This window comes from Stegastes partitus, unplaced genomic scaffold, assembly GCF_000690725.1.
Source record: "Stegastes partitus isolate 25-593 unplaced genomic scaffold, Stegastes_partitus-1.0.2 Scaffold1, whole genome shotgun sequence".
NCBI classification, from domain to species: domain Eukaryota; kingdom Metazoa; phylum Chordata; class Actinopteri; family Pomacentridae; genus Stegastes; species Stegastes partitus.
In genome coordinates, this window is record NW_007577732.1 from 722,929 (window position 1) to 747,944 (window position 25,016).

At 40.3% G+C, this 25,016-nt stretch overlaps 1 protein-coding gene across 8 annotated transcripts; it reads right to left on the reverse strand.

The window, feature by feature from the left end:
• Positions 1-1,043: 1,043 nt before the first annotated feature.
• klc1b (kinesin light chain 1b) lies at positions 1,044-24,277 on the reverse strand. 8 transcript variants are annotated; one of them, XM_008299689.1, is made up of 17 exons: positions 24,214-24,277; positions 16,857-17,127; positions 16,306-16,536; positions 15,194-15,272; positions 14,500-14,728; positions 14,284-14,371; positions 13,557-13,658; positions 12,833-13,006; positions 12,036-12,135; positions 10,820-10,872; positions 10,483-10,550; positions 10,104-10,212; positions 9,936-9,944; positions 9,528-9,680; positions 2,973-3,097; positions 2,723-2,780; positions 1,044-2,606 (listed from the first exon to the last, which is right to left on the reverse strand). In XM_008299689.1, exons 2-17 carry the CDS (start codon positions 17,103-17,105, stop codon positions 2,532-2,534), a joined length of 1,902 nt encoding a protein of 633 aa, XP_008297911.1. In that variant the 5' UTR covers positions 17,106-17,127; positions 24,214-24,277; the 3' UTR covers positions 1,044-2,531. The 8 variants fall into 8 exon arrangements, with proteins under 8 accessions (XP_008297911.1, XP_008298135.1, XP_008297830.1 ...); XM_008299913.1 differs by having other exon boundaries at positions 9,555-9,680; positions 15,194-15,275; XM_008299608.1 differs by having other exon boundaries at positions 15,194-15,275.
• Between the last annotated feature and the right edge of the window lie 739 nt (positions 24,278-25,016).

Consider the following 25,016-nt stretch of genomic DNA (forward strand, 5'->3'; position numbering starts at 1 on the left):
TGAGATGCAGTCCAAACACTGTAAAGTACACTTAAACCGCCATGATGCCACTAATTCACACCAGCACCGAAAGGGCAGATAGAAAAAAGAAACTTTCAGACAGACAAGTGAAGCATCTGAGAATTCTCAGTCTTAAGGACCAAAGAAAGACCTCACGAGAACTATGTGACAAAATCATACCATGATGACTAATGGTGCAACAGCGTCTTCAAGAACGGTGCATCGGAAACTGGGAGAAGGACTTGTTGGCAGAATAGCAGCGAAGAAACCATTACTGAAGGAGTAAAATAGTTAAATTTACAAAAGAAGGTGAGAACTGGACAAAGGAAGATTGGTATTAAGTATTGTGGACTGATGAGTACAGGTTTGAATAGTTTGGCAACAGAGTTTATGAAGAGTTTATGTTCGACAGAAGGAGGGAAAAGATATAAAAATTAGCATCTCTTGCCGACAGTTAAACACGCAGGTGGCAGTATTATGGTGTGGGGTGTCATTTCAGCCTCAGGAATAGGTGATTTAGCGAAAAGTGATGTCATCATGGATGAAAAAAAGTATCAACATTCTGGTGAGGCACAGAGAACCGTCTGAGAGTTGTCTTATTGGGTCTGGATTTGTTTTCCAAAGAGGACAATGAATGACCCTAAATGTTCTTTTAAATTTTGCCAGAACTGCCTGCAACAGGTACAAAATCTTCTTTATTCTGGAGATGACACATTTCAATTAACTTGAGCTGCGAAGATTTGACATAGATTGATTACTGTTTTGACATTAAGACACCTGATTATTATCCCATTCATTGAAAACACACAACTTTTAAACCCACCCTTAAATTAACTGCTTATTCTTGCGGTTCATTTTCTCACTAAATAAATGCCCAAGTATAATAATCTTTATTCATTTGTTTTGTTTTTATCTACTTTAGTGAAATTCTAGTGATGTTTAAGGTCATGTTTATACAAAATCTGGAAAATTCAAAAGGCTTCATGAACTCTTGATCACCAATGTACACACAATGTCATACAAAACAAATGAAAAAACACAACTGAATAGAAAATAGCTGATTTTTATTTTTGAATCAAAATCAGACGCATCAGTATTTATGATGTATTGGATTGTTAAAGAATCAGGCCTAAACAGATGCAGGTTCAACTCTCACAAATGACACTTCATTCTATTCCCACAAATTTTCATGATGGATTCCATGATCTGTGAAGTAATGATCAGATTCTATTTATACATTATTACATTATACAAATGATGAAAGCAAAACATTGTAAAACAAGGGAAAAATTAAAAAAGAAAAAAAAAAAACAAGACATTCCAGTTCTTTTGAGTAGCTTCACTAAACTTCACTAAAAAGAAGAAAAAAAAATGTGATCAAAGACAGAAGACACCCATCTGAGAATTGTGCAAAAAAAAAAGAAAAATCTATCACCATCACACGTCCTAATTACTGTAAACAACATTAGAAGATGTGCTCACAGTTGGCAACTCAAAACCTGCAGATATACATTGAGACATTCCTGCAGTTGAGTCTCAAACGGCCAAGAGATCAGTTTTTTTTCATATATAAATACAATTTAAAAAGCAGAAAATTTTTTTATGGTTGTGTTTTTCAGGTTTCTGAGGCCATAAATCACTCAAACATTATCCTTGTGTTTTTCTCTGCAGTGGAAGAGAAACCGAGATCAGCAGCAAGAAAAGAAAACCACACTCAGATCTCAAAGCTGTCAAGGTTAAAGCAGCAGCCATTTAGCGGAAAGTTTCAAAAGTCACACGACTCAAATCAGTAGGATAAACGCTTCACCCTGTTTCCCAAAAGCTTTAACAACACCGCGCATTGCAAATAAATCTCAACAGGCAAATGTATAACCATTAAAATTAACATAAAAAAAGGATTTTTTTTTTTTTTAAACGGTGTAATTATGTAATTTCAAATCCAACACACCTACTATTATAATTATTATTTATTATCTGTCTATTTTTGGAGACAAAATCTACAATCATTTATTTACACAAAGAAAAACCAAATCTAATCTGCACTATATAAAACAATCAAATGGCACAGGAAGACAAATCATCGAGGAGCACAAATATCTCAAATTAAAACAAGGAGAAATATACCAGCACAGGTGATATTATGGCAACAGATGAACTCAAAGTGCAGAGTCACAGTGGTAGTGTAGGAGGGGCACAGGTGAGGTATGTTGTCTTGGCCACATTTAGGGAGGAGGCACTGAGGCGACGAAGAAATGAGGAACATGAGGAAAGAAATACAGCGATGTGTCACATTAAAACAACACTGGAAAAAGGACACACTGGTTGCTTATGTATTTGACTTGAAAAATGAAAATGTCTTTGATTCTGAAGGAAAGCGGTCTTTGGGTCTGATGCTGCGTGGGAGCTGTCTGGTAGTGTCGTTGGCAGTCTTCGCGGCTCAGAGGATGAGCCGCAGGAAGGAGCATCTTTGGGTCAGTGAGCGGAGCAGGTCCGATGATGGAGAGTCGCCCGCCTGCCTGCCCGCCTGCTGCTCAGTTACCGGTGTACAGAGCCACGGTGCTGGAGCTGAGGCCCCGACTCTCCCTGAAGTTACTGCCTCCCCGAGTCTGACCAAGGAGCAGAAGATACAACAGAGGAGGACACGAAGGTTAAAATTTGACATTCTGAACAACAGTAGTAACTTAACACAACTTAAAAGTAGGTGTTACAAAACATGTTTCACCTGAAAGGAGTCATCGCTGGTTTTGTTCAGGTAATTCAAGGATGCAGCTCGCTTCATGCTATTGAACAAATGATAGGAATGAGTTCATACAGTGTTGGAGATGACGCTAAAGGTACAAAAGCAGGGAAGGTCATTTCAAGATCTGTTTTTTGGAAAAGTTACCACCTTCTTGAAGACATCGCTTCAAAAACTTCTAGAGTGTAAAATGCATTAAATGTCTGCTGTAATTTAGGATTTCTTCTGTAATTACTTAGTGTTGCGAGGTTCAGGCGGTCCGTTGCCCTGCAGTTTCTTCACCAGCAGCTCGCTGCTGCGACGTAGAACGTCCCTGAGCTTCCCCAGAGAGCCACTGCGCTGGAGCGCTCCGCTGCCGTCCTGCAGACACACACACACTCATCAACAACCCATTCAGCACCGACTGGGTGGAGAGACCTCAGAGCTAAAAGGATGGTTCTTACTTTTCTTCACTTTTGCAATTGCATGTTTGTTTTCCATTAAATGTTGTGTCGGTCAGGACTGCTGAGAGTGATTGATGCAGCCAAACAGCATGACCATGAAGTCTCACTAAAATTTGATATGGTGACAATATTTTGCTGGATTGTTAAATATGTCCAACATTAGTGTCGGGGTGTCACAGTACACTGACATTGACATCTAAAAATAAAAATTGCTGTCATGTTAATAACATACATAAGATAATATTGTGAATGATGCAGCATCAGTAACCATCTGGCTTCAACAACATACAGAACATTTATAGTAAGCATCTCTCTCCACTTTCTGCGCTTATATTTTGAGTGTAATTCATTTTACAAAAAAAAAAAAAAGAGCGAAAACACAATGAAGTTAAACATTAATTTTACTAAATGCAGGTTTTGTTTTTAAAGGTTTGTACTAATATCATGATAATATCAGGAATTCTTTTGGCCAAAACGAAAATCTGATTCAATTTCCTGAATTTTCATCCTGTAAGCATAAAGCAAGTACACTTAACATCTACCATTAAAGTCAACTGTGGCAACTCCAGTTTACATGTCCATGTATCAAGGTTACTGCCATGTGTAGAGCTGCATTTTCTGCCATTTTATAGAGCAAACAACTAATTAACAATAAAATAATGGACAGCTTAATTGAGAATAAATAACTGGTAGTTGCAACTGGGAAGGTTTCATTGTGATTCAAAGGTTGTGCTGCGATAATTGATAAAATAATCAGCAACTAGCCTCATAATCAACATGTACTTTGTATGTGTTTTATGGGGACAATATGTCACCTCGGGTTTCAGGATAGAGTTCTGGACATTTGCCATAATCTAACACTTCACACATCAAATGATCAGTTTGAGAAATTAACAGACATGACAAGAGTCGTTAGTTGCAGCTTTCGCAGTGACCAAACCCAGACGTTCTCTTTCGACCAATTTAAAATGAATTTAGAGTTTGTTATCGTAATTTATCCATCCATCCATTCATCGGTAGATTCTGTATATTTGTGACATACCAGCTACCCGACACAGATTGTGTTTTAATTGCTACCCAGTAAACACTCTATGTAAACCTTTCTCTGCCTTTGATGGAACACAGATGACTGCACAACGGTGTTTGTCGTCATTGTAACGCACTAGAGGCTTTTTACCAGCAGGGGGAACTGTGGGTAAATCTGAGGATTCAGATGTAGCAGGCTGACATGAAACATTCTGTTCCTCTGTGTGTCTCTGTAGCTGACGTCAAAGACTGTGTTTTGATCCCATGTAGAGAAAAGACAAACTTCACAAATGAAAAACTTTATTTGAGAATACCAACAAGTGTTGATGCAATAATCTTCACAATGCAGAATGGTAAATATAATGCAGTCCTACTTACTAAGATAGTGCTTATAGACCTTACCATTTATGTTCTTCCACTTTAGGAAACTGAAGTCACACTATATATGTCAAGAACAGACAGTTCAATAAATAAGCATTCCACTAACACAACAATATTGCCATAATTATGTGATGAACATAGTCGATTCTTTTGTTCAGAGTTGCATTAGAAGTATAGGTGTACTCGTTGGAAGGAATGAAGAATCAAGGCAAGTAGCATACTGAAAAAGCCGTATAGTGAATGCACTTGTCAAATCTATAAATACAGCCTACAATTACACTTCCAAGATGTTAAAGTAATTTACATTCAGTTAGTTAAACATCTGAAATAACATGTTGATCTTGAGGAAACACTTGCACTGTACTTTTGGTGTCTAAAAACCATGATTCACCAAAGTGACAAATTGCAAACAACTGTGTAAGAAAAAAAAAAAAGGCAACACACTCCATTAAGCTTTTGTGTTCAAAATACAGTATCCATAGCCAGAGTGAGCACTGCGACTGTACCACCGAAACATTCACAAATACACACGAAAACTACTGGGGGAATCCAGACTTCTGTTGAGTTATAATGCTAGCTTCCACTCCTACACTGACTGGACAAGGCAAATCTGGGCTTTTAGTTTGAAATCTATTATTACCTAGTGACCTCTCAGGTGGTGAGTGTTTGTGCTGGATGCTCCAGTTGGTCATATTGGCTTTGCAGCATCAGCCAGTGTTGCCAATTCCCTTTGTAAATGTGAGCTACTGTGTACATAACCGTGGCAGCACAGAGCCTTTGTGAGTGCTCTTTCAAACCAAGGACACTGAACTCAGTAAGAGCAACTTGGAAATAAATTACCATGGCAACAAGATTTTGCTGCGATCTGACCAATTTGCTGTCATCTTTAGCTCATCTCATGTCGGCCCTTCTGGTCTTTCACATCAGGCAACAGAATGGCATTGTTGACTACTACCTTTATATTCAGCCAGAAAATAATCAAAAGTATTTTTAAAAAATGTAAACAATATCATACAAAACAAAAAAATTAATAGGAAATATATCTATAAAAACAAAAACATGGCAACGCTCCCTTCTCTTTCCTCACCAACTTGGCTGCAGAATTTTGCATGTTAAACTATACAGTACCATTAATTTGATCGCTGCAGGCATTAGTTGAGACATTAAATAAACAAAACAAAGGATAATATTATGGCTAAATACAGGCACCAGGTTGGAAGCTAGCTTTGAGGTCAACTTTCACTTGGTGGTTGATAGTGTTCAAGTGAACAAAACAAACTCTGAGTGAGACCAATGCAGAGCAGCTGTGGAAATGAGTTATTTTGCCACTATACTGATTCAATAGCGATCGTAGCTTCTTATCTGACTATGGGTTGGAGTGATGTCTGGAGCAGAGTCTGCTGTCAAAGGTGACATTAGCATTTTTTTGTTTTGCCTTCTTCTGATAACTTACTCTCCTGCTCCTCTAACTAGCCAAATAAATTTACTATGCCCCTATGACAAATTACAAATGAGTGTTGAAGACAGGAAAATGTGCAGGTGACTTCCTCACAGGGAAAGATTACACACACTATGACTGGTTTTGTTGTTTTTATGTTAAATGAGAAAGAGTTGACATCCTACATAGGGGACGACATAGGTTAGTGAGAGGAAAGGACATAGAGTGAGAGAAAGAGAGAGAGGAAAAAACAGAGCAGAGATGAGAAGACCAAACGTCCCAGCGGTTGTCAGCTGAACAGGGGGACAGAGGTGACAACCAGGAGGGGGGCTTTCTGAGTCTCTGCCGCAGGGGGCACCGGGAATGGTAGAGGAGCTGTTGGTTTGTTGGGACAGAGAAGGCCAGAGGGAACGACAACACACATCCTTTTGCTATTGTGTTGGGGAAGGAGAGAAGGATGGAGGAATAATCTTGATGGCTTAGGCCTGATAAAAGAGAAAGAGAGAAACAGAGAAAAAAAAAAAAAAGAGACAAAAACGGCACACATTGTAAGATTAAGAGCTCTGGGGTTGGGCTTCCTACGCTAGACGCCTACACCTTAACAAATCTCAGCTTCTTTCTGCCTCTGACCTGCATCATCTGTCCTGCAGTTTGTGTGAACCGCAGTTTCACAAAGCTGACAAAAACAGTGATGTAAAAAAAATCCACCAGCATAAGAGCTGCCTCTCTTTGATAAATTATAGCTGTCTTAGAAGCTGCGCTACAACAAGCAGGTCAGTGATGCAGTAGGTTGGTGGTTGCAGTCACCGTGACTCAGCGGTTTTTCTTTCCTCCTGGGGTACCAGGAAGCCTGAACTTGGCAGACGGAACCCAGGCAGTGACTGTGCACTGCAAGCACCTTATACAGCCTTTACACTAACGCTGAGACATTCTGCAGTATAAATTTTGCAACAGCCACATTTGTCTCCTATGAAAGATGATAACGTAATCCTTCCAAACTAGTCTAGCCTTGTTCTATGTTCAATTACCTTATGAGGTGACTAATGAGCTAATTATCTAACCTATTCATTATGCCACTATGTAACAACCCACCCAAGCTTATTGTGTGTAGTGAGAGTTCAAGAGGAAGAGTACAATCCACTGAATGAGAGAAAGGAAATTTGATTGACAGGCTGATTGGTTGTCATGGCAAGAAGGATCAACAAGGGTGCAGGTTAGTGACAAACAGAAGAGGAAAATGGCAAAAAAAGATGAAATCTGGAAAACATGCAGACTAACAGGCAGCGCATTAAAGCCAAGAGCACAAAGCAATCACACAGACACTAAGTTAGATCATGCTTTTTAAGAGAGACACAGACACGTAAGCTCATTAACCTGAACAGAACCACAGACGTGCTGACAGCTGTCATCTAACTGGTGTCATTTCTGTGCATATCTCCTTCGGTTCAACACAAACTAGGGAAATGAGCATCAGTGAAGGAGCACTTAAAGCAGGCGTATATTTAAATATCTCATTCAGTGTCTAAATTGCTTCTTTGGCCTCAGTGACACATTTGAGAGCAGAGAATACACGATAAAGACACGTTTAGGCAACATTATACAACAGTTGACATATCGAGCACATAATCGCTTAGGAAATATCTGCACGGAAATGTGCGACACTTTCCAAGCCTATTCTCTAGAACACAAGACGACCGAGTTGTGGTTACATATGTTTGTAACTTTGCAAATGAATGGATGGATGGAATTTGTTATAAACTCTTTTAGTCATAACCACAAAGTAATGTGACTGGTTTTCGGAAACAATCAGCAAAAAGCATGAGAATTTCATGAATATATTCATTTTTTTTGGCTTGGCTGTGTGAATGTATTTTCTACTGCTACAGCTGTGACATAGATAATGAAATGCCAGCACACACCCTGCAATCCTCTGCATGTCATCACATGTTTCAAAGACAGACAGGTGCACGCTTGGATGAATACATGCCATTAGATCTGCTGCAGAATAGCTGGGTTATATGTGTAGAGAAGCCTTCGCATTCACACAACAGCCAGAAAAACAAAAACCCAAACTTTTACTGAAGGAGAGCAAGCGGCAGACATCGGGTTAACAGACACTTCTCAGTCATGTGAAAACACATGGAGCACATATGGTCCATTAGTGTGCGTGTTAAGGGGAGAGCCCAGCAGGCTAACACTGCTACATGCATGTTTGGACTGGCTTGGTGCAGTGAAGGGCGTGGCTGCACTTAAGCGAAGGGAGAGGCACAGGCTCAGATGAAGCATCCCTTCCGGCTCGATTCTGCCCTCTGTTTTGTGCAAAGGGCTTCTTTTAACTGTGACGCAGTTCTCGTAGTGCAACACCAAATATCATGTTTTCAGCCCTGACCTCTGTAATAAAAAGATGGGCAACAAATCTGAAAAGGGCCGCCGTGCAGAAATAAAAGCCCCAGCAATGAAGTGGCACTAACAGGGTGAAACAGCCACCAGCCAGAGGACATTATAACGAGGCAATAAAACAGCAGGATGAACCAATACATATCAACCGCCCAGTTTACTGAGCGGAGGGACGAGCATCAAGGACATTAGGAAGCTTGTCTGTTGCGCTTAATAGACGAAACATGACACATCCTAATAAGGATTTAGACAGGCTGTATCTCTGAGTCTTACATGAGCAAATAAATATTTAATATGCTGCCAGGGTGCCACAGACTGAGCTTGTGCCTTTTTGTCACTGTTCCACTTGTGCAGAAGCATTGCCAGGCAAACAACCACTTATTAAAATGAGACATGTAGTCCAAAGCAAACTGTGATGCTGTAAAAAAAAAAAATAAAACAATGGCATGCCAAGACACTCAATCAGCTTTGCATTTTGTCAAAAGGTATTTCCAGGTTAACTTCATGGCAAAGATATGACGTATCTACAGGGAGGTGGTGGACTGGTACAGTTACAGTTCACTGATAGTAGTCAAATCAAAAACTGGTTTTTGAGCAGCAATTTGGATAATTAATTTCTAGGAAGGTGTGTCTATGAATCATTTTAGAGAAAGCAGGTCGTGTAACTTGAACTTTGTTTCAATTATGTTATCCATATTCAGCTAATGATAACTAATGATTTAATGATGATGATGACGGAGATAAAATAGGTCATGCAGGTGTGTTGGCGCACTCTGACCTCAGAGGAGAGAGGGCTTCCTGAGCTTCATGTGAGCTTCATGGAGAGCAGTTTCCTGATAATTACAGTACAGGAGCCAGAGGAGCTTCCTGCTAAAAGTCCTTGCTTCCTATTCACTGTTCATCTCACTGCACATATCTAAAATGCAAGATTCCTCTTGTCTCATCTTCTAATTTGCATAGCAAGTTGCTGCTCTCTATTTTAAATCCTATCCACTTGTAGGATGTACTATACCAGCCCACACTCTCTGTGATCATTACAAACTGCCTCATCCTTTCAGAGAGGCCACTGGACGTGTTGACTCTACTATAGTGGATTTGTACTCACCCCATTCCACTCCACGCCCATACTCACTTCCTCGCCGGTCTCAGAGCCGCTCTCATACTTAACGCTGGTCAGGCTGTCCCTGCTCCTCCGCCTGTCGCCCTCTGTATCTTTCAGGATCTCCACCACACGTGTCTGGTGGATGGGGTCGATGCCCTGATGAGTGCAACAGACAGGTGCAACAAACAAACAAAGACGATCAGAGCTAACACAGAAGCAGACAATAGCCAGTCAATATGGGTGAGGGTGCAAAGTTAAATGGAGGTATTGAGGTGAATTATTTTTAATGCATTCAAAACACAGTCATAAACAGAGACGTAAACATTTAAAATGACTGTGAGATGGGAGTGATGTTATGGGAGAGAGATGGGGGCTCTATGGGGGGCTATCAGTTAGAGACAAACCACTTACTGTGTTGCTCTGGATCCATAGCAATGTAGGGAAAGGGAAAGAAATATCATGAGATTTGCTGTCCTAACACTGGGAACATATTTCAGACTTCACAAAAACAGGAACTGATAAGGTATCTGCATGCAAAAATTAGCTTTTTTTTTTTTTAGGTTAGGAAATATCGCTGACCTGCTTGCGAGACCTCACGGCGCACTCTTCCAGGGTCTCAGCAGCCTCTAGCTTGCCCTGTCTGCGGTACAGAGCCCCGAGGTTCCTCAAGGTGGTGTTCACTGTAGGGCTGGATGCAGAAGAGACACAAATTTATTCAGAAACTCATATGAGCAACAGCTGAGTATGAACACAGCAATTACTGGAAAAATGCATAAAACCTTGCAGGATTAAGCACTTCTTAGTTTGTTATACTAGTCCAGAAAAACCTAATGCTTCTCCTTGATATGTAATTATTGACAAACCACAAAAAAAATGATAACGTTTAATTTCTGGCCTTTATCATGTGACTATATTTACGATCAAGCCGTAAAAACATTCTTATCAGCCTCTGCCTCACCTGTTGACTTTACAGGCCTTGTACCAGCCACCGTACTCTCCATATGGAGTGTTGTCTCTGTGCTTGCCCTGGAAGTAAATAAGGGAGAAGAGGAAGGAAAAGCAGTGAGGCGAAGTGGTGGTTAAAACTGGATCAGCAGCATTTTTCTTGTGTTTACACATAACTATTATATGTCTTCTGGGGATTATAGTGTGTGTTTAGTATTATATTTCACTTTACAGGAAGTGGCTTGCTTTTTTCCATTTCTTTATTGCTAATATAAAAAGTCATTTGAGATATTTCATTTGCTTTGCTTTCGTTCTGACCTACGCAAGGACGGTTATAGAAAGCCTCTCACCTTGCTCATCTCCTCTCTTTCCTCTGCGTGCATCCAGATGGGCTTGTTCTCAGCTGTAGACAGACAGAGGAGAGATGGTCGACACAGAACAGCTTGATCTGATGATGTTTCTATGAATCCAAGATTTAACATTATTCTACTGATTCTACCATCTTGGTAGCCTGATTGTCTTTCTTGTGTTCTTATGCGTTTGGCTGGTGAAATATAAGGGTGAGCTAAATGCATTTCTGAGATCAGATATTTCTGCATGTTAACAAGCCAGTTTGGACAGGAAATATTAAAAGCTAAGTCAAATTTGACCATATTTGGTGATAGTACAAAGACTGAATCAGAAACAGTATGTTCCTGAGCAAATTTATTAATACAGGGCAATACAGTGATAGAAGCACAGATTTCATAAACAACAACCACAAGTGATAATATTGAGGCAATAGACACAAAGAAGACAAAACATAATCATCCAAAGCCAAAATACACACACACATATATACATAAAGGTAATGATTATGCCTTACACACACACACACACACACACGCACACACACACACGGGTGAAAATAATATTAACTGCTTAATATTGCTTTGCTGAAACCTTCAACTTGCCAACAGGTTCAAAAGACGGAATCTAAGCGCTATTGTCAAATTAAGTGACGCATGAAGAAAAAGCCTCTCCAAAAAATGTGAGATGCTTTTGCTCAAAAGGCGTCGGAGCAGTGCATTGTGTCGAGTCACTTTCATTCTTTTCTCAGAGCAGTCAATCTAATCCCTGGAGGAAAGCCAGTGAAAGGCTTAGCTTAAGCTAAAAGAGAAGAAAATTGCAAGAGTTCATCTTTCAGACACGCAAACTCTTTATTTCTTCGAATGGTTTCTGTAAAGATTCTTTTGAGTCCTCTGAACGATGAAGGCTGGGACCCTGCTTAGACCATCGTCTGCTTTTTAACCATCTGTCCACCACTGACTCTGCTCGCTGGTGTGACACAAACAGCAAATGGAAGATAAGACAGACAATAGTGGGGGGAAAGGTGAAAACAACCAAAAAACAAATCTCGTCTATATATATCCTGACAGCATGTTATTGTAGCTCACTTCCGTTTTTCTGGGGATACCTTTGTATAAATTTATTGTTTGTAGGTTTCCAGAAAAAGAGAATGCTCACCACAGGTACGTATAAATAAACAACACACCGAAGGCTACAATGTCCACTATGAGGCCTTACCATCAACAGATCCAAACTCTTTCTCGTGAGCACGAGTCAGAATCTCTTTGTACAGAATCTCAGCCTCCTTGTACTTCCCCTGTTTGAGAAAGCAGGATGCCTGAAGAAGAAACAGAGATGAAAGTATATTTTTAAGTTTTGGAACAAATGGGCCGACTGACTCAAAATGTGCCCTCTGAGAGAGCAAGAGCAGCCTGTCTGCATATTACTCCGGCACACTGTGGCTCATGAAAAATGAGATTGTACCACTGAGTCTTCTTTACTGTGCATACAGCTCTCCATCATAAATAAGGACAGAGGCAATAAGTAGGTCTTCGGAGAGCTTCAAGCAGCAGACAAAGAAGTTGGCTTGGCAATCTAAAAGTAAGGTTAACGGAAACAAAACAGTTCTTGTTTCTCCTCTAGATGACAACATGTGTAAGGGAGTAAAATGGCAGCTGCCTTTCAATACTTGTGGTTTTATAAAGCCTGTCCTAAAAACAGTGTCATTTTTTATTTAAACAATATAAAACTGAAAAACATTAGTGAAGTACAAGTTGAACAGAGCTGTAAAAGACATTAAAAGTGTTATCTTTGCAGACAGAAAGCAACTCATATGCTCAACATCCCTGCAGACACAAGCTTAGGCTGACAGAACCAATGAACAACTTTTTCACAATAACGTTCTGCCTGTGTTTACTTTGGTACAGTCACAGCTCAACAGGGACTCGAGTGATTCAACACCAACAGTATGATAAAGAGAAAACATTTGAGAGGAAGAAAAGAGGAAAAAAAAAAAAAAAGAACATCTCTCTTACCAGGTTGTTCTTGGTTTTGGCCACATTGGGATCATCTGGGCCCAGCCTGCACTCATAGATCTCCAGAGCACGACAGTAGTAATATTCCACCTCCTCGTATTTGCCCTGGTTCTGACACAGCAGGGCCAGGTTGTTCAGCTGCTTGGCCACATCTGGGTGGTCCTTTCCCAGCACCTGAGGGGAATCAAGAAGCAGATGTTTTGAATTTACATTTCAGTTTGTCTCACTGCCTCGGTGCCTGTGGCTCCTCCATGCATCTCTTCCTTCTGCAGCTCAACATCCTGTTGCTGCTTTCACCAGACAGCCTGCTGCAGACAATCAGGAGATCTAATAAAAGGCTGGCTGATCTCTAGAGAAGGTACAGAATAGAGCTTTCAGGCAAAGAGATGCTTTGTACCCTGCTGAGCTCTGTAGTTTGTCACATCCATCTCCTGCTTCGCTTCCCCAATGGCTGCTATCCATTTTCAGCTGTGCTCTCAATTAAACCCTCTAATTTCCCTCCGACAAGGGAATGACCCCCAGTGGAAACTTCACAGACAATTTAAGAAAATCATTTGCTCTTTTTCCTATTTATAGCAGCTGGTATTATAGTAGCTTTGGTTGACATTTTGGAAATATTATTGCTGTTAGTTACCTTATTACAATGAGATAACTGTTCAATGATTTAGCTTCGAGATGAGTGCTGTGGACTGCTCTACTGGCGCAATCCAGGGATATGGCCTACCTTTTCTCTGATCTCCAGAGCCCTCTTACACAGCGGCTCGGCCTCCTTGTACTTCCCCCTCTTTCCATACAGCACAGCCAGATTGTTCAGCGTGGCAGCAACCTGGACACACAGAAAGAGAAAATCTGAATAAGATCACTTTGGTGTTGGTCATTGTTGCACAAGCACTGTAGCTTCACAATACCTATCACAGTATGAAGATGTACAAGTCACTCAAAAAGCTCTAAGCCATTTTGATTAAATAGGATGGAAGTGTTGCCTGCCTTGTGACAAGAGTAAAAATATGAAACAAAACGCAAAACTCTGTGATGAAATAGCTTCCATTAGGCTTTATGAGGTGTTTAGTGCTACAGTGTAAATCTTTTTAAAAAAAAAATCTGTTCACAAAAGTATAAACACACAGTGCCTTTTAATGTTTTCCTATTGTAGTCCAACAGCCAGGATTCCGTGAATAGGGTTATGCTGGCTGTACGGGCAGACATTGAGCAGCCATGACTGATTACTTGGAGCCAGCAGGCACATGGTCAAAAATCTATACTTTAACAGTGGGAAGAAAATCGATAAAGACTGACTGAGTAGGACCGTAAACAGAACACTGGGCAGTTATTGCCTCCCTGTTCCCTTTCTCTTTGAGCAATTACAGAATGAATCTACAAGAGAGTCCTAATCTGATCTGTCTTAACACAGATGTGTCGATAAAGTTGCCATGACAGTGATGGCGTCTTACAGCTGGATGGTCTTTGCCCAGGGTCTTCTCGCGGATGGACAGAGCATCGTTGAGCAGATGGGCTGCTTCTTTGTATTTGTTCTGATCCCTGCACAAGTAAGAGAGAGAGAGAGGACATGATGAGAGGTAATGTACCTTGCATTTTGGTATAATTTGTGAAGGAAGGAAGCAAAAAGAAGAAAACCAAGACGCAAGGGAACTAGGCACTTTTCTGACCTATAGACCAAGGCCAAGATGTTGAGCATGGTGGCTACATCAGGGTGGTCATGTCCAGAGGTCTTCTCCAGGTCCTCCAAAGCTTGCTTGCAGAGGGGCACGGCCACCTCGTACCTGCCCTGAGAGGCATACTGGATCACCAGGTTGTGCAGGGTTCTCAGGCGGGCTGGGATCTCATAGCCTCCCTGCTGGGCTGCAGCTACGGCCGCACTGTTGTGTTGGTGCTGCACTGTGGAGGACAAAAGCCACACAACATCAGATTAGTTGTCAAAGGAAAAAAAAAAAACTCTGACCTGATTATATCTCTAACTACATTTGGATAATAATTGGATGACTGGAATAATTTGGTTAAGTGTTTACGGGCACAACACAACATTATCTCCAATAATGTTCTGGACTTACAAGGACAGCTGTGTTAACCAAGTCTCAGATGGATGTGATACAACATAATTTGACCATATTTTAGCAACAAAATGTTGTTGACTTACATGTGATCCAACCAGCTTATATTCCAGTCATGAACAATTATTCATTTTAATCACATACTATAAATACTCTTGGATAAAGATGTACTACAAGCTCTTTTGTCTAAATGATGACTATATTATGTCAGAAGCCAACTCATCCATTGCAGAACTGGTTTTACAGAATTATTGGCAAGTTGTATTTTAATGTGACGTTAAGTTGTACTGACTTCCTTGGCCATGCTCTTCCTCATCATTAGGGAAGAGGTCATCCAGGGAGTCCTTCGGTGTTTCTCTGTCCTTCTCCTCCTGCTGAGAGAACGAAACAAAACTACTATTCAGAATCTCTCACAGACAGCAGAGATGATAAATGGCAATTCAGGAATCATCTACATCAGACATCTGAAATTAACAAGGACATGTAACGGGAAAAACACAGAAATGAAAAATGACAAGCACATCAATCTGCTTAATTATATTGGTATGCAAGCCCGTTTTATATGATAATATCTGGAGAGACACTGAGCATCAGAGATAGAATGTAAGAGACTGCCAGAGGGCAAATCAAATCTCTGTCCACGGATGAACAAAAAAATGATCTAGCTTTACATATATGAAACTGGTTATGTTACACTATTAGGACACTTCATTTAAAAAAGTACACTTAATATTTCATGTGTGAATTATTTCCCCTCGACAGTGAAAATTGAATCTTAAGGATAAGCTGTATTCATCCATATACATCAAAAGATTTTAATACAGCAGCAGCCGATTAAAAGCTGAAAAATGGAAAAGCTGCTTCCAGAGTAAGAACAAGCATCTTCCGGCTTCCAGCAGGATGGGTTCCTGCTGAGTTAAGCAGTTTGTGGATACAGGCTATTACAGGCTCTTTCTGTGACTAAGGATATGGTAAGAAAATGCAGTGATTCATCCTCCAGCTACCATATCAATGACGACCCCATCAGTGGGGCTCATTCCTGGAAGACCACGGAGTATTATATACAAACAAAAGCAGCATTTTTTCACTTGTAACTGATGTCATTGACAGTGTGGTGGTCTTCAGATTTACATGGGTAAATTGAGAGGAGATCTGAAGGTCATCTTAAATCCACTGCTGAGGCTAAATCACAAATGCAACTTGATAACAGTGTAAGGAGGGAGTAATATATATTTTAAGTATCCTGTTACAATAAAGGCAAAACATCTAAAAACAAGACATTTCAGTAGTGAATGTATCAACCCAATCTCACAATAACATACTACACCAAGTAATAACAACTATGTAGATTGATCTGTAGTGTAGGGCTTCAGTCGTGATATTATGCTTGCTATCTTTACTTACAGTGGGTGACACATCTTCATCATATTTCTTGAGTTGGTTCATGAACTCCAGGTGCTTTTTCTCCTCCTCCAGCTGAGCCACGCTCTGCTCGCTCTTCTGAAGCTTCTGCTGGGTGTTGGCCAGCTCGTCTCGCAGCCACTGGTTTTCCTGGCAAAGCCTCCTCACCTGGGCACGCAGCTTCTGCTTCTCAGACTCCACTGCATTCAGGTGGTTGGACAGGGCCATCATCACCTGAAACGGAGACAGCATTGAAGATCAGTGACATTAAATACGGCCAGTGTTGCAGCGGAGTACAAACTGGGGCTGATTCTGAATGAATCATAATCACCACACAAGCTCAGTATAGAATGAGGAAGCTGTGAGGAAGCAGAAAAACCCAAAGCAGAAGAGCGTTGGATGTGTGGGTTAAACATATAGAGAAAATTTAATACAGAATTTGACTTGCCATAACATTTTGTTTTTTGTTTATATCCTATTCAACAAACTATATCCACTAATTAATCAGACAAATTCTATTTCGCTGTCCTTGCATCTTCACCACCAAGTCTTACCTGTGCTTCTCCCAGGCCCAGTTCAATCATTTCCACTGACTTGCGGAGCAGATTGGACTTCTCGTGCACCAGGTTGGCCTCTTCATCTTTCTTTAGGCACTTAATGGTCTCCAGGAGGCTGTGGAGGATGGAGTTGTGCTCGTTCTTCAGAGCCTCAAGGCCCTGGATCACCAGCTTTGTGTTGGAGATGATCTCCTCCTGAGAAAGCTTCTCGAGCTTCTCTTCCCGTGGATACACCATGGTGGACATCTTCTTTGTAGCTCAGGGAAACCTGTACAACATTTGAGAATAAAATGGGAATGGGGATTGTGAGACACTGTGGGAATTTGAACCACAACAGCAGCTGCCACATTAAAAAGGACATTTTCATACTGATCCTCCGAAAACACAGCTGTGCTTGTTTAACACTGAAATTCACAAAACATAACCTGAGAGCACAGATGATTTAGCTCAGCTGAACAGCAACTGTCAAAACATCTCTCATTACGTTTCCTCTCTTTAACTGAATGTATCATTAGTTTCCAAAGATCTTTTACACTATAAAACATTTATGGTGTTCTCTGCTTTTGTGACATGAGAGAAGGCCCTCTGTATTCTCAGTTTAAAGATATCTATGACTGTTTAGCACTCTTCCTTGATGCTAACAGACAACACGCCGTCTCTGTGCTCTGCTAATAAGATCATAGTAGGATCCTCCAGCAAGGTGACAGGCATAAAAAGTTATTAACTCATGTTTCATCACTGCTGCAGGGATGAGGAATTTAAATTTCATAAACACCATAGGTCAGCATTTCTTTCAGCTCAAAAATTAGACAAATTTAAAATGCATACACTTCACTTAGACAAGAAAGGATGTTAGTGAAATGAAACGCATGAACTAAAAAGCGCTACACTTCACCCAAGTCTGATGAATTATTCAGCTTTGAGGGTTGAGCGAATAGCCACATACAAAGTGAAGACATGCATAGCTTTATACGCAGCCAAGAGCCACAGGACATATCATGCTGGTGGAGAGACTGTTGGGATTTGGCACCTATAATAAGCTCTGACTGGGAGTAGAGCTGCAGTGTAACACTGTGCACACAGATGCTGCAGTGTGGAGGTTTTCTGGTGCCAGCACCCTGACTGAGGCCGGTCTTGCTGGCTGCATGACTGGCTGAAGAGTCAAGGAGAGGATGACCTGACAAAAGCCTCAGTAATACAGCTCAACAGCTGGCCCAGTCGGAGAAAAAAAAAAAACCTCAGTGGCTTTTAATAATACTGTGTTCTCAAGAAATGTCAGCCCTTTAGTGAGCGTATGGAACATGTGCTATTTTCCCAAACAGTCTGAAGATAACCTATGACTCAGTGAGCCACATCACTGTTGGCTACAGCGTGCAAATGTCAGTGTCATACGCAGCCCTGCCCTTCCAACTGCAGAGCAGGCAATGTTGAACTAGTGCGTTGTGTATTTTAGCAGCAGTGAGGATAAAGGGTTAAGGATAAGGGGGTTTGCAGTGACAAAAAACACCAGCTGAGAGCCATCTGCCTTCAGAAAAATATATTACACCATTAGCACACCACTCCCTGATTTGCTACTTATATTTCTGCCATTCTCTATTAAAGCAGAGCACTAAGAAAGTAAACAGACCAACAAAAGCCCTAAAGAATTAGCAATAAATAGCTATTTTGTACTGTGGCAACAGAAGAGATAATGACAGCAATGCTAGGTCTTGTTGTAGATAACTAGTGTTAGTCTAACTGCAGAACCTACGTTTTGTTTTTTCTTCATTGATCAAAGATAGCAATTGACTGCTGGGTTAATAGTTAAACAACTTGAGACAACACAACATGATTGCAGTTAATGATGGTTTAATCATTGAATAATTTGAGTCATTTGTCAATGAAATGTCAGAAGACAGTTTAAAAAATGTCTATTGTAATTTCTTAGTGCTTGAGGTAATGATTTCAAGTGTTTAGTCTGAGCAACAGCCCATAACCAAAAGCATGTTTCATTCACAATGAGATAATTATAGAGGAGTAATGAAACCACAAAATAAACACATTTGAAATGCTTGGAAACAGATTTTGGCATTCTTTCTCTTTAAAAATGCCTCAAACCAATTAATTAGTTATCGAGGTAGCACCTGATTAATTTTTGTTAATGGAATAAATGTTGCACCTCTGCCTATTTGTTAACTTTGATATTCTAAGATCTCTTCTGACAGAAAAGGGTATTTGCTTGTGTATTTTCAGTGGACCTCGGCTGGGCTTTAAAGCTGACACTCCCACTGGCAGGAACACAGACAACATATCAGCTGGATCTATTGCTGGTATCCAGTAATTACGTCCTAGTTGTGACATTATGGATGTCACATCTTGTAATCACAGCTGGGCTTCATCATGAGACTGTTATGTATTATGCTAATACCTATCATGACACACTCAACATGCATGCAAGGTAATAGGCTAGCTGGCCAACCCAGTTTCAGAAAGCCTGTGGAAACCAGCTTTAATCAGGATGACACTTGAGCTGGAATCTCTAGATGGGCTGGAGAGCAGCAGGGATCGATAAGTGTCGGGTAACCTAACACAATTGCATACAATGGAGTTTTTTTTCCTCTTTCTCTAGGTACCACCCTTGAACTCATGCACCTTATTACAAAAAAGGGTGGTGATTGGTGGCTAAGACTGATGAAAAGCTGCTAGCCTCTTGTTAAATCTGGTAAAACATCAGAGCAGTGCTGATTAATATCGAGCATATTAGATATGGTTCCCAGAGGTGGTGAGTTACAGCATCTCTCAGCTCAATTAGGCACTGTACTTATCCCTTCTCTTTCATTGTAGAGGAAGACACAGAAGAGCAGCAACAAGTCAAGCAGAGCAGAGTTTTTTCCCTCCCCCCACATTTAAAGGTTAGGCTGGGAATTAAGAAAAAAAATATAGTATACTCTAACATATAAAAAGGCAGATCTTGTGAGGATCCATTAGTAGAAAAGAGTTTTGTGGAATTATTGCAATATGCACATTTTTTAGCAAGCTAAAAACAAAATGACCAGAGGGCTTACAATCAAGTGTCGAAAGCATGCTCAACAGTAAAATGTGCAAATGGTAATGAGTCAGCAGACAAGAAATGACATGTTTTTGGGAGAACTTGCATTAACATAAGAAAATAGCATGCAGTGCAGACAGTTGACAAAAAGCCCTGACTCATTCACTGCTTTACATGAAAGTTTAGTCAAAGGCCACAAACAAATTGAGTTGAACTCTTATTTGCATGGGCGAAGACATGACTCTGTTGTACAACGCACTGTATTCATTTGGATTTATAGTAGTAGGCTACATGAATATTATGTAAAATCGGTGAGGCCTACATAAAGTCAAGGTAGGGATTGTAAAACCATAACTTTGTATTATGACAGCTTTGGATTGGAGCCTACAGTACATTTCTACCTGATAAGGTCTGGTTTAAAAAAAAAAAAAAAAAAAAAAAAACTCTAGCTTCTCTCAACATGATATGAAATGTTCTCTTTGAAAGATCAAGGATATTCAAAGATCAGACAGCTTATTACCCTGTAGACTTACTCTGACTCTCAGCTGTTTAACACCTGTATGGATGAAAGGCCTGACTAGCTGGGTATACACAGAATTTAATAAAGAGAAGTGCTTTCATGTCAGGCAGCATCTTTTCCTTGATAAAATACTCAAAGACTTGCATCAAGGGCTTTCTTTCTTTAGACAGAAGAAGTTAATATTTTCCAAGTCTTTAAAGAGGTGAGATAAAGTCCAACAGGCTTGTTGTGTTCCCCTGAAGAGGCTGCCCTTGAATTAATCTTTAACATTGACATTCCCCTGTTGTATCTTTGTCCCATAAAAATTGTAAATTAAACAGCTGATTGCATCAAAAGAGAAAAATGCAAGAGCCTAACTAAATGAAATGACACACTGGTACTAACTTATGGTGTCCAGAATATAACTACTTTCATTGCTGTACAGTGCTTTTGAACAAAATAAATATGCATTTGTCATGTACATGTTACACTCTATTGTACATATTCAGATGATTTTCGCTCTTATTCAAAAGCCTTCATGATCAGGTTCAGAAATTATAAGGATAAAGTATTAATCAAGGTTGAGAAGCGGTGAGTTAGGAAGATAGCAACAAGAAATATTCTTGGCTCACTTATAACAAGCAAAAAGTAAATACAGGGACACACGGAGAGCATTTTCAGCAAATCCCTCAACCCACAGCTACTTAACCCTGCCATTTAATACGAACACAGCATAGATAAGACATGGTGCATTAATAGATGTTCCTGCTTCGCACTGGTGCTTTGGAGCAAACTGATTATTTTTAAAAATGTATCTTCAAAAATTGGGTTTTAGAGCTGAAGTCTAAAACCATTCTTCTGGCATACCTACAAAAAAAAATGCTATTTTTTTTAGCATGAAGAAAAAAAACTAAACAAAATATGAAAAAGGTACATATGAAAGAATCTTCATATCAAATTACAAAACCCACTAAATGGCTGCTAACGACTTATGCCATCCATCATTCATGCTGGCGGCGATTACAGCTGCTACAGCTTGGTGGATCAGAAAACAAACCTCAGTTTCAGTGGCAGATCAGAGCCTCATAGTTTGGCACGGAAAAAAGCTGATGAAATAATGTCTCCTCCTCCAGCAACAGCGCTACATGCCAACAAACTGCAACATAAAACTGCTGTCCTTATCCAAAGAGATCCTTTTTAAAATAAAAAAAGGAAACATTCAGTGTGAAACGGAGGCAAATGGAAATGAAACGGGACAGTAATGAGAGTGATGAATGCTGATGTTGGGGAAAGGAGGATGGGAGCTGCCTGCAGGACGATGGTGACCTTCCCACTGCTTCAGCAAAACAACTGAGATCAGCTCAGGGTGCACATCAAGAGATGGGCCCGCCCACAGCGCTAGGAAGACAGTGGAGTGCAGAGGAGCAGGTCAGATGGGGGAGGGAGCCATGCTGATGTAGCCTCTGCTTCTCTGCTCCATACTCATCAGACACAAAGGAACAGGCCTAATGAGATACCGTGGAATAGCCTCAATGACACCATTTATAGGCTCAATAGGAGTTGCACATGGCCCAGAGGCTGAGGACAAACTGCACTCTGCAACATTTACACACACAGCCTCTTGGAACTGTGCAAATATTCAAGTGACTTGCATATAGTTTCTGGTCATAAATTCTTATGAGAGTATCAATTCTTAAATACCTCATTTATAATCTCCCCCCAAACTTTTACACTCAGCATTCCAGATAATAAACAAATACATTATCTATTCATTCAAACATATATCTCGCAGACAATCTCATCAGTGATTTTAATGGGCTAACACAGCAGTGTCGTGCAGTTCAGCACTACGTGGCTTCCAATCACATGATTAAATTTGATTCATGTGAAAAAAAATCAGGGTACAAAAACTTCAGAACAGCGATAGATTAGCTGTGGTACATAGACTTCATGTGAAAAGTGTTAAAGCATCTCACCAGTTCTGCACTTCCTAAAGTTAGCATGCAGAGTCCCTACAACAAAGCATTTTGTTATATACATTATATAGGTTGCTCAATTAGTGAACTCAAAAAATATTACATAAGAATGTAATACAAGGTACACAGCCTCTGTTATTAACAACACTGGCCATAGGGAATACATTTCCAAACCACAAAAATCCTTAAGACAACGTGATATAAACATAATCCCTGAATAGACAAGCCTTCTTTTTTCTGTTGTTTACATTATGTAGGCCAGGAAATGAATTTTATGGACCAGTTAGATGACTCAACCTTGCAGGGGGCTCAAAGGTCATAATACTGCAGCAATCTCAGCAGCTACAACCCAGAAACCAATACAAGTGCCCAGGAGTGTTATAAAAGACAGTTTTGTGTTTAAACAAACACCTTGGTGGACACGGTGTATTGACTGGTTCAAATCCCTCTTCACAGTACAACCATCATTTGTCATGTTTGTCCATCCACTCTTCATTAGTTTTCATCTCCAGAGAGGACTCACAGTATTTCATCTCCTTATGGCTAACATCATCATTACTCAGTTCCTCCTTTCTCATAACCCCTCACTACTGTCACTGCACTACCGTCATTCAAGTGGATTCACTGAGTAACCCTTAATTGGCATAAATGTGCACTTGAAGGTGTAATTGCATGTTCAACCTTTCCACAAAAGATTAAAACTCCTAATTTAGATGTTGCTATGTTCTTCTTTAAAACTGTTAGCGTTTGGTTGCTGAGGTCACAGAGCTTATAAACTTCAGAAAAAGGGTGTGATGCATGTTGGTGTAATAACAGTAAAATACAAGCATAGGAAATGGAAACGGGCAGACTGCAATGGGTGGAAAAACAAGCCAATGGCCGAACTCTGTGCCATCTCCCCAGAGAAGCATTTCCTGTCTACTTGATGAAGTCTGACACCACCAGATCACTAAATCTTCCTGTTTCCTGCACAAACAGCAATCCAACACACTGTCTGTATCACTGCCAGACACAAAGAAGAACCAGCCATCCAGGAGGGTGTGGCAGGTCCTGGAACAACCAGAAGGGTGCCACTGACACTGTCCACAGTCATCCATCACTCCACTGAAACCAGCTGTTGGAGGGCTGTTTCCCTACTCATGGCTGTCTGAAAAATGTCTGCCTGAATATTGTCACGGATACAGAAGAAACACCCGCTTGAGCATCTGTCTAGCCTGAGGAGTTCCAATAAATGTGGCACCTGTGTCTCCACCACAGTCCTCCATACTGTGCCAAAGCACTGATGTGCCAATGTTGAAAAACAATGCTAGACATTTGACTAATGCAGTTACATTGTAATGACTCTGCATAACCTTGACATGCTGCAAGAGCTTTCTGTGCATTTACAAATTACTGCAAAGCAAAAAAAAAAAAAAAAAAAAGTCTATTATTTAACATGGACGTTGCTAATTATTGGATTCCCACAATTTGATCTTGCTTTCGTGGATCATAACGGGGACAAGATATTCTAAACCATTTAACAGGTTCTTAAGTGTCATTAAGGCAACAGTTAAGCTTCCTTCACCAGATTTATTGTGATATTTTCTAGCCGTAAACTCATTAGTTTAACAACCTCACAGTGACGCTGGCTGTCTGATTTGGTTAGCGCTCCGCTCGGCGACTAGCTAGCTCCCAGCTAACCAGTTAGCATCACCACTCCCTGGCTAGTTTTACCGAGTTTATCCCGTTTAAAGCGCCGAGCTGATCGTTTCTATACGAGGCATCTTAAATGGACACTATTTAAATACACTATCGTATACAGGGTTAACAAAAAGTATAGTGTTTGATAGTGGAAATAGAGCTTTCACTTACCGAGAGCTAGGACTGACGGCTAGCTCAGCCCCTTTAAATCCAAAATGTCTCCGACACAGCAGGACTCTCCCAGCAGCCTCTGCGGCAATGTAGAGTGACGTCATGTTTTGTTTTCGCTGCTCCTCTATCGTCTGTCTGAATCCTTTTGGAATTCTTTTTATGGTGAAATAAACTGGCAGAAAGCATGGATAGTTGGTGAGAAGTTTTGTTTAAACAATAAAGTTAAAGAAGCTAAATTTAACATATTACACAAGCTTTATCCAACACAAAAGATACTGGTAAGGTGTACATTGATTTGTTGTGTAAATTCTGTTGGAATGAAGAGGAAACTATTCATCATCTGTTTTATAAATGTGCATTTTCAAAAGCATTCTGGACTGGTGTACAGCGCTATACAATCACAATAACATGACAAGTAACGAGTCTGCAAAAAAAGGACATTCTCATTTATTTTGAAGAAAACCTGGACGAAGATATAGTTTTGTGTACAACTAATCCTGATGCTTGGAAAATTTCACATACACAAGAAAAAAAGGACAGACGCCAAACCATACGCGCAGCTCTTTGTTTTGCAGCAATACGCCACTTCAATTGAAGACTGTAAAAATAAGAAAGCCATAACAACAAACCGTGTGATCAGAAGCTTCAATATTCATCCCAATTAATTTATATATGTGCATCCTCACTAGTAAACCCTGGCAATTTGTGTCCGTCTGTCCTGTCTGCCTAATATATAATAATAATAAACCTTATTTATAAAGCACTTTTCAAAACAAATGTTAGAAAGTACTTTACAGGCAACG

Bases quoted from the DNA above. Each gene is read 5' to 3' on its own strand.
- klc1b (XM_008299608.1), bottom strand. From the start codon at position 17,105: ATGTCCACCATGGTGTATCCACGGGAAGAGAAGCTCGAGAAGCTTTCT. The intron at 16,537-16,856 runs GTAAGACTTGGT...TCTCCGTTTCAG, and splicing joins TGGGCCTGGGAGAAGCACAG to GTGATGATGGCCCTGTCCAA. The intron at 10,551-10,819 runs GTGAGAGGCTTT...ATTTACTTCCAG, and splicing joins AAAGAGAGGAGATGAGCAAG to GGCAAGCACAGAGACAACAC.